We start from the raw sequence: 10,054 nt of genomic DNA, 5'->3' as shown, positions 1-10,054 counted from the left end.
TATTAAACAATCCACATCCAATCATAAGAGATAATATTGGTTGTTATTTTATTATAAAAGTATAAATTAAAATATAAATTTAGAATTGGTTTTCTTCTGCTTAGCTTTTATAACTTCTCGTACTCAATTGAAAATACTTAATTAAAATAATTCAAAATTATTTAATTTTAATAATTAAAATAATTATTATTAAGATTTAATAATAATTAATTAATAAGATTTAATTTAAATTCAAAATTATTTAGATTAATGACATCACCTACCATACTTAATTTTTTTTTTGAGTTTTTTTAACAAATTATAATAATAATTATAATTATAATTATAATTATAATTATTATTTTTAAAGTAATTACTGAAAATACATAATTAATTCAAACACTAATTTTTAGAGCTCACTCCGCCTCAACGCGCGCTTTGTTATCCCTGTGAAACAAAAAAGTTCAAAAGATACCAAAACAGAGAACACTCATACGCCATAACTTCACTTTCCGTATATCAATCGAATCCATAGAGACACGTGGATGCGGATGATGATGACGACGATGAAAGCCAGGAATCAAACATCGATTAACGGACACCAAATCACACAAATTTTGCCTAAATATATACCTCAATTCGATTACTCACACGGCGATGGCAAGAAACAACTCAAACTCACTGCGCAGCTTGATGAACACTTTTTCTCAACTTCTCTTGGATCATATTTCATTTCTCAGGTTACCGTCACTACATATTATATATGTTTATACGAATGAGAATTTGTGCATTTTTAATGTATTGAGATGGATTATTAGAAAAATTGAACATGCGTAAGTCAATTTTGACAATTGTTTTGCTGTTGCTTAATGTTAAACTTAGCTTAGATATATATCTGCGATTCAGTTGGAGATTAAAGCTCTTAGTAATTTTAATTGTTGTATTAATTTTGCAAATGGAGATCACATTACTGTTTTGGAACTATTAGGGTTTTAAACTGATTAAAGCTCTCAGAGCGGTCCCAATGGTCTACGCCCAGGTCCGCCCAGCTGGTCGCCCACGAGGGCCTTGATGGCACGAACGCGCCCAGGCAGGCGCCCAGGGGTTCGCCCAGGTAGGGATGGCATCGGGTCGGGTTTGGTCGGGTATAGGCAATACCAAACCCAAACCCGATTAAGAAACTCACTCCCAAACCCGGTACCATACACGGCGGGTATCCATTAACAAATTAACCGTCGGGTAACGGATTTCTCCACGGATAATCGGGTAACCATTTAATTTAAATCAAATTAAATTAAAGAATTTACAAACTACGTTACTAACTGAGATTAAAATGTTAAAGAATTAAATGTTAAAGAATCTTGCTGTGCAGCTTGTTCATAGTAGCATCCAAGGATTAATCTCAGTTACATGTCTATACTCGTATGTAATGTATGCATGTTTTTCTTGTCCATTTTAGTGGGTCTTATAACGTGGGCTAGTAGGATATAAGCCCATGTTGATATTTGTTGTAACTTTCAATGTAATATATTTAATAAACTAATCGGGTATATGGGTCGGGCATACGGGTCGAGTATATGAGTTTTTATTTAAAACCAAACCCGAACCTGAACCCGCGAAAAAAAGTAAACCTATACCCATACCCGACTCTAAACCCGTATACTCGAACCAAATCCGGACCAATAATATCGGGTTTCGGGTTTACCCATCGAGTACGGGTATTTTTGCCATCCCTACGCCCAGGCCATCGCCCTCTCTTCCTTCCATTTACAAAATGTTCGAGGACGTGAAATTTGATCCAAAAATCCAATTTTACCGTTGCAAAATAAAAAAAAAAAAAAGAAAAAAAAAAAAAACAAAAAGCCCAACGGCTACATACATAACGGCTACATGCCACATATTTTTTATTTATTTATTTATTTTATACATTTTACTCCTATTTAAACCCCACCCATTTCCTTCATTTTACACACCAAAATTTCATATTTTCTTTCATTTTCACCTATTTTATATACTCCATCTCTCAATTTATTTAACAAAAAAAAAAATGAGTTCCAAAAAATTACCCAACAAAGGCAAAGCGAAACAACGTTCCGTCGCTCAAGAATCAAATGCGGTTAGTCAAGACATGATGCAAAATTTACTCGACAATACGCAACAAAACGTCGGGTTTTCTCGATACGCAAATACTAATCCATTTGCGGGTATGTTCGGGCAAAATCAACACCAAAGTCAACAATCTCCACCAACACCATTTTACCCGAACCAACAACAAACTCAACCAACACCATTATACCTGAACCAACAACAATCTCAACCAACACCTTATTATCCAAATGTAAGTCTCCGTGACGAATCGTCCGACGAAGAAGTTCCCGAAACACCACCCGAGCCCGCGCCTGAAACCGAACGTGATCCGAGAAAAGGAAAAGCAAAGAAAGTGAAGTGTTCGAAGACTCCGTGGACCGACACGGAGACACGTATTTTAGCGGAGCGTTTTGTGTATGTTTCCGAACATCCGAACGTCGGAAACGACCAAAACTATAATTCATTTTGGGGTGAAGTCCGAAGGCAATATAATTCGTTGGTTACGGTGCAAAGACGTCCGGATCAAGTTAGTGGAAAATGGTCTAAAATTCAAAGGGATGTGAAGATATTTATTGCTATTTATAGTAAGTACGATAAAATGTGGGAAAGTGGTTGTAGTAACGACGACATCATGACCGCGGCCCGAACCGCATTCCATGCGCAAACGAAAAGGCACTTTGTGTTCGAGCAAGCGTGGCGAGTGTTAAAGGAGTGCCCGAAGTTTATTGAAGGTGAAAGTATTACGACTGCCAACAAACGGAAAGAACCCGATGATATACCAATTAATGTTCCAACCGAGGGAAGTTCGAACCCGAACAAGAGCATGCATCCCGACCCAACCCAAATGGAAAATTTGTTAAAGGATACCGACCCAATCCGACGTCCTCCAAGTCGAGCTAAAAGTCAAAGGGACTCTTTCTCATCCGATGCCGCGAGCCGTTTATCTTCTGATGAAGTTCGCCTAAAAATTGCTCAACGAGCAGAAGCTTCACAAGATGTGGCGGATCGAACAATGAAAAATCTACAAAAAGATAGCAAAATGCGTACGATGTTTAAAGGGTTGAAGCTTCTTTCGAAACCCGTGTCGACCGATTTGGCTCCCGATGAATACGATATGCTAATGCGGGCTCGAGAAAAAATTAAGAAAAAATACGCGAAGCAATTGGAAAACATGGACGACGACGACGACGAGTAGTTTGATTTTTTAGTTTTCTAGTATTTTTAGTTTAATTGTCGTAATCTTTTAATTTTTAATTGTCGTAATGTTTTAATTTTTAATTATTGTAATTTTTTTTATTTTTAATGAAATGGTAGTTTTATGTTTTTTATTTAAAATGTATTTTATAAGTATAAGTATTATAATTATTTGATAATATAAAAAATTAAAAAAAAAATAAAAAAATGGAAGGAGGAGTGTCATGGTTGGCAGTGGTTAGTCCAGGTTTAGTCCTGGAAAAGGAGGTAAGAAGGAGGTACTGATGTGGTGCTGAATGATTGGTTAGTTCTGGAGGAAGTATTGTCTTTGTTGGGAGCGCTCTTATTAATTTCATTTATTGTGTTAAAATTTGCAAATGTAGATCACATTATTGTTTTGAAACTATTAGGGTTTAGTAAAGTTAAAAAGTTGTTTGCGATAGTATTTTGTTGTTTATCGTGAATATCGGTTGTAGTGGTAGAATGTTACGTTGATGTTGTATATCATCAACAGAGCTCTAGTTAACCTGCATATGTTTTTGAAATTAAGTGATGTCAAATGCACTTTCTTTATCCTTTGTTTTCCGAGTGTTGTATATATTTGGAACATAATTCATGATGTCTTACGAATAGGTTAAAAGAGATGGTTTCTTGTTCATTTTGCCTCTTGATTTCGAGCATTTTCGAAAAGGATGCGAGATCGAGGATTTTTATGATATGTTAGAAAGTAAACCTAAAGAAGCTCTTTTATGCATGAGCGCTGCAGTACACAAGGTGAAATAGCTCTTAGTTTATTCAATTCATATGTCATTTAGTGCATTAAACTTGATATCAAGTTGAACTTGAAATAGGTTCTTTACTTAAAATCATATGATGAAGAATGGGACGAAAGAGCAAAGGTAAACATCCGCTTGCACAATCACCCTAAATCTACGATTGCTTTGAAGAACCTGAAGGCAGCTTACATTGGTAAATTTAGTACTTTAGTTTATCTATTTCACTACAAGGTGCATTTATTATGTACCAGCTAAGTATATTTTTCTATAATTATATCCAGAAAGGCTTGTGACGGTACGCGGCACTGTAATAAAAGTTAGCACGGTTAAGCCCTTGGTTGTACAAATGAGTTTTGTATGTACCAAATGTGGAACGAATATTACACGTGATTTTCCTGATGGGAAGTTTTCACCTCCTTCTAGCTGTGTGATACATGGATGCAAAAGTAGATCTTTTAACCCAATTAAAACCAGTGCACGGCCAATAGACTTCCAGAAAATACGGTATAAAATTTAAAGGATAAATAATTTATGATGTACGGAGTAATTATTATCTTTGTATCTGTAACTTCATTTTGTCGCTCTACAGAATTCAAGAGTTACTGAAATCTGAACATCATGAAGAAGGCAGAGTGCCAAGAACTGTGGAATGTGAATTGGTTGAAGATCTTGTAGACTTGTGCATCCCTGGAGATGTTGTTACTGTTACCGGTCTTATAAGGGTGATTAACAATTACATGGATATAGGAGGAGGTAATTTTGTAATTCACTATTCATCCAGCACACAATCATTTTCATTCAATCGTTGTTTATTTGGTTCGTTTTAGTTACATGGACTCCTTCTAGTCATATCTTCTCGCTTGTTCATCACAATAATTAATTTCCATCAATGTTCTAGACAGATATTTTATTCATTTTAGAAGTACAACGAGATCTAGGTCACCCTAAAGAAGGATTATGATAGTTTTTTCATTCTTACTCATATTATCACTTATATTATTGATCTTTTGAGCAACTGTAATTTCAGTCTTTTGTTCCTTAACACATTAGGAGCACCTCTCTATTGTTACCATTACTTCAAAATATGGTAATGTGAGTATCATGTATGATGTATCCATATTTAAAGTCATACAAAGTTTATAATATGTCATCATGTCAGTTATGTACCTGATGTTTGGATTTTTATCATGTCACTCTTGTTCATCTTCCTTATCTAGCTTCCTTGTGAAACAGGAAAGTCAAAGGGCAAGAATCAAGGATTATATTACTTGTATTTAGAAGGAATATCAGTTATAAACTCAAAGTCACAGGCTGAGTCTGAGGTCTCTCAAAACACAGAAACAGTTGGTAAAGCAATGAACATGTCTACTGTTTTTTCTTCATTCAGTCAACGGGTTCTGATGTCTTCTGTCAAATAGTACAATCAGTTTGCCCCTCCATCTATGGACATGAACTTGTTAAAGGTATTTTATCCACTTATTATTGCTTATGCGTTTTACCTTTCTGCACAATTTATTATATAAGTAAATACTCTTCTATTAGAACTATGCAAGTAACTCATCAAGGTTTGTTCATCTCACAAACTCGTCGTAGACGGAGGTTATAATAAGGTATACATACTATGTATATGGTTTATTAGCAATATTAATATCTAGTATTCAAATTATATACGTGTAGACTTTTAAATGCACCATTGTTAGCAGTATGTTATGCGTTATACAGCTGATTATCATACGATCAAATACGTTCGATGTCCCTGATTTGTAAATTGTTAACTACCAATATAAAATAATGCCGAGCCTTGATATGATAATAGAAAGTATCGGCTATACAAATGAGGATTTTTATATTCTAGGATGAACTAACATCCAATCCTAAAATCTTATTAGTTAATGTTTGAATTATTTGATGGTTTAGAAATTTATAATGGAAGGTGAATAGAACATTGATTAATCTTTTTTTTTTTTAACCAGCTGGAATTACATTAGCATTGTTTGGAGGTGTAAGAAAGAATTCAATGGATCAGAATAAGGTTCCTGTCAGAGGAGACATTCATGTGATAATTGTTGGTATGCAGTTTTGTTTATCTATTTTTACAAGCAATAAACTTTGAAGGAAAAACCCTCCTCTTTTTACAATACTTCAACAACCTGAAGTCAGAAGTTCATTATCTAGGCTACATATTTTGCATAGTTTACTAACACCATGCCAATGTCATATATGTTTCATATTAGGCGATCCTGGACTTGGGAAAAGTCAACTGCTGCAAGCAGCGGCTTCAGTTTCACCACGAGGTATCTATGTTTGTGGTAACGCCACTACAAATGCTGGCCTCACTGTGGTTGTCGTCAAGGATTCAATGACCGGTGACTATGCTTTTGAGGCCGGTACGTACATATTATCTTTTTTTATTGTAGAGTATTTACCCACCAAAATCTTGAAGCTTTAAGCAGAGTCTATAAATTCCTGAGAGTTTTATTACAAAGTTGCTAACCAGATATTATCTGCAATATTCAGCTACCTAAAATTTTGATATACAACAGGTGCTATGGTCCTAGCAGACAGGGGGGTGTGCTGTATTGATGAATTTGATAAATTGTCTGCAGAACATCAGGTTACTTTTCACATTATTTCAATGCAAACTTCGTATAACCAAAAACCCAAAACAAGGTTATTTAGGAAAATAAAATGCAGTGTTGGTTAATACTGATATATATAATCACCAGTCACTACTGGAAGCTATGGAGCAACAATGTGTCTCAGTTGCCAAGGCAGGACTTGTAGCAAGTTTATCAGCTCAAACAACTGTTTTAGCAGCCGCAAACCCTGTTGGTGGCCATTACAAGTATGTTTTACTTCTAATATTTTTTAATTCTTAGCTTGTAAACCTCTTGATATTTCATTAATTGAGATTTCTAAAATGATTGTTAATTTTGGTTGCAGCCGGGCAAAAACTGTGAATGAGAACTTAAAAATCAATTCTGCACTACTATCACGATTTGATTTGGTGTTCATATTACTTGACAAGCCTGATGAGTTACATGACAAACAAGTTTCGCAACACATTATGTCAGTAAGTAAACCTGGAGCTTTGTTCTGACTTATAATGCAATACTGAACACAATTAAATAGCGTGTATGCTCTCAGACTTCAAGGTGTTATCTTCTTTTTCATTGCAGCTGCATGTTGGCAATGCGGATAATTCACAAAAGATGAAAAAACTTGCAGGTGTGTTCATCTTTCCACATATCTGGTTACCCACTATGTTATTTAAACGTAAATATTGATTCATAATTACTAGTGCAGCATCTCAAATCAGAGATCAGAATGTAAAGAGTGATTCACTAGTCTCAAGGTTGAGATTAGATCCCATAAAGGCCCGTGGTTTTGTGCCGTTGCCTGGTCCTCTTCTTCGTAAATATATTGCCTATGCTAGAACTTATGTCTTTCCTAGGTAAATAACAATTTGTTTTTTTTTTTTTTTTTTTTTTTTTTTTTTTTTTACCTTTTGCTAAATTATGTTTGCATGTTTGAAATATGTCACTTCATCTGTTTTGTGACGTTAGGATGTCAGAACCAGCAGCCAAAATCTTACAGGAGTTCTATTTAAAGCTTAGAGACCGTAGTACATCGGCTGATGGGACACCAATAACTGCAAGGCAATTAGAAAGTCTAGTAAGGTTGGCCCAAGCTCGAGCTAGGGTTCATTTGAGAGAAGATATAACCGTCGAAGATGCTAAAGTAAGTTTATTTAGTACATTACATCTTGGATATCATCAGATTTTAAAATTATTTGCATTATTTTTCTTTGTTAAAAGCTTCTATATGAAGCAGGAACTTATAAGTCGAACATTGATAGAAGAGTAATGATACATAGGCCTAGTTACATTACATAGATCTAAAACTAGACCTAATTTTCTTGCTGGTTGAATTTTTTTCTCTCTGAACCCCAGTTTTTTATATCTACTAATCACATTTTTAGGTCTAGATTTAAGCCAATGTAGTTTTAAGCCCTACTAGTTTAGGCTACATATACAATTATACATTACCGATTTCAATATGATATGGCATATTTGACATGAATACTTGATTTTTCATTCATCAAATCTTTTTTATTGAGAATATGTAACATCAATACATTTTATTCCCTTTGTCCAAAAAAAATCCAGTGTTTGACTTGTGGAAAAGGTTGTCTAGTCTCGTATTTTGATTGAAATGTATGAGGCTGCAGTATTCTTGAATTTGAAAGTGGAAAAGGTTGTCTAGTCTCGTATTTTGATTGAAATGTATGAGGCTGCAGTGTTCTTGAATTTGAAACACAAATATCTTGCTCATATTCATGCTTTTGAAGGTTATATGCACCATACTTAATATTTGCTACATACAAGATCTTCATGACTTTTTTGGTACAAATATTTTTATGCTACAGGATGTTGTTGAAATAATGAAGGAATCATTGTTTGACAAGTATGTTGATGAGCACGGATTTGTGGATTTTGGTCGAAGTGGCGGTATGAGTAATGAAAAAGAAGCCAAACGCTTTTTAGATGCACTGAACAAGAAATCAGAGCGCGAGCAGAAAGACTGCTTTTCTATAGGAGTAAGCAAAGCAGCCTTACTTTGGAGTAATAAATAAAATTTTAAGCTTTTATACGGTGATTTTGTTTATTAACATTGAGAAATGACAATTTTTATTATTACTATTGTCTCAGGAGATGTGCAGTGTAGCTGATCAAATTGGGTTGAGAGTTCCAAATGTTGACCGTCTTGTGGAGAATTTAAACAACATTGGCTCATTACTTAAAAAAGGCCCAAAATATCAGGTGGTATCGTCGTCTTATTCCTGTACTCAGTCGTCAAGGTCCAGGTGCTGACTTTTTTTGGTCAACATTAGTTTAGTATCTGTTTATTTTAGGTTTAGATTAGAAACTACCCCTGCACTTTTTTCGGAAGTTCTTTACCTTACCATTTGTAGCAGGTTTGTTTTATATATTTAATCTCCTTTATTTCTTCTAAAAACAATAATATAATTATATAAATAACAGATCCAAAGATCAACGTGGTACATAACCGAATCATTAGAAATTAGAAATCTAGCTTACAACAACCTCGAAAAGCGGGACATACAAGCCAAGCAAACAAATGAACAGACCACCAACAGAGTAGGAATACAGTAAGTAAACTAGCTAAATATTAAAATATGGAAGTACCTAAACCATCTCTGACAAAACAAGAAAATCTTGGGAGAATGCCGACGCTTGTTGTGGCGTTGAAGGTCAGAAAACATAAGAACAACAACCATGAAACTTACGAGCTGCCTTAAGATTGATCCCAACTTGCAAAAACCCGGTCCCACACACAGATCTGAAACCACATCTCTAAAGGAGATCGTCGCTTGGTTCAAACCCAAAGGTGTAACGTAAATGAAGGGACCTGAATAAAACACTTGACCCACACACGCTCATTTCGTGACAAAGCTAATCTGGCCACCTCATCCCGACCTCATCAGCAGCAGGCACGGTAGTGGGCTACCCAGCTGGCCAACGAAGGCAGATCCAAGGCACGGTAGTGGGTTGTGTATATTACTATTAACAAGAAAAGTGCACCAGTTAAACGTTACAACCATACAACCCAAATCAAAATAGTCATAAAGCAACATATAATCATCTATATTTGATATGCTTAAGTATGTTGTATATTTAAAAGTTCTTTTTGTCCGACTCAAACAAAAGCATTTAATAAGTAGGTGGTCAATGGTCACAAGTCGGGTCAAATTCGTGAAAAATAAGTCAATATCGGTCGACATTTGACTTTCTATTGGTACTTTATCTATTATTAACATAAAATCCCCATAACCCCTAAACTTTTTAAGCTTTCAGTTTTCATGATATTCAAACTTAAAAATCAAATCAAATCAAATTTATATAAATTGGATATAAGGGACTACATTATATTTTATACAGTTCTGTTACATATTCTTACAACTTTTATATTCACTTTTCAGAACCCTGCGACGT

At 34.8% G+C, this 10,054-nt stretch overlaps 1 protein-coding gene across 1 annotated transcript; it reads left to right on the top strand.

Annotated features, from left to right (window-relative positions):
* The first annotated feature begins 536 nt into the window (after positions 1-536).
* Positions 537-8,911, top strand: LOC139853367 (probable DNA helicase MCM8). Its single transcript, XM_071842755.1, is given in 17 exon segments — positions 537-719; positions 3,895-4,035; positions 4,113-4,230; positions 4,319-4,541; positions 4,627-4,790; positions 5,271-5,426; positions 5,429-5,500; positions 6,011-6,106; positions 6,272-6,424; positions 6,581-6,651; positions 6,764-6,882; positions 6,981-7,110; positions 7,217-7,269; positions 7,339-7,491; positions 7,604-7,778; positions 8,467-8,637; positions 8,750-8,911. Coding segments are annotated over 17 exon segments (2,340 nt in total).
* The last annotated feature ends 1,143 nt before the right edge of the window (positions 8,912-10,054 follow it).

This window comes from Rutidosis leptorrhynchoides, chromosome 6 (assembly GCF_046630445.1).
Source record: "Rutidosis leptorrhynchoides isolate AG116_Rl617_1_P2 chromosome 6, CSIRO_AGI_Rlap_v1, whole genome shotgun sequence".
NCBI lineage: Eukaryota > Viridiplantae > Streptophyta > Magnoliopsida > Asterales > Asteraceae > Rutidosis > Rutidosis leptorrhynchoides.
Note: the sequence above shows the minus strand (reverse complement) of the source record. Positions and strands in the feature narration are given on the sequence as shown.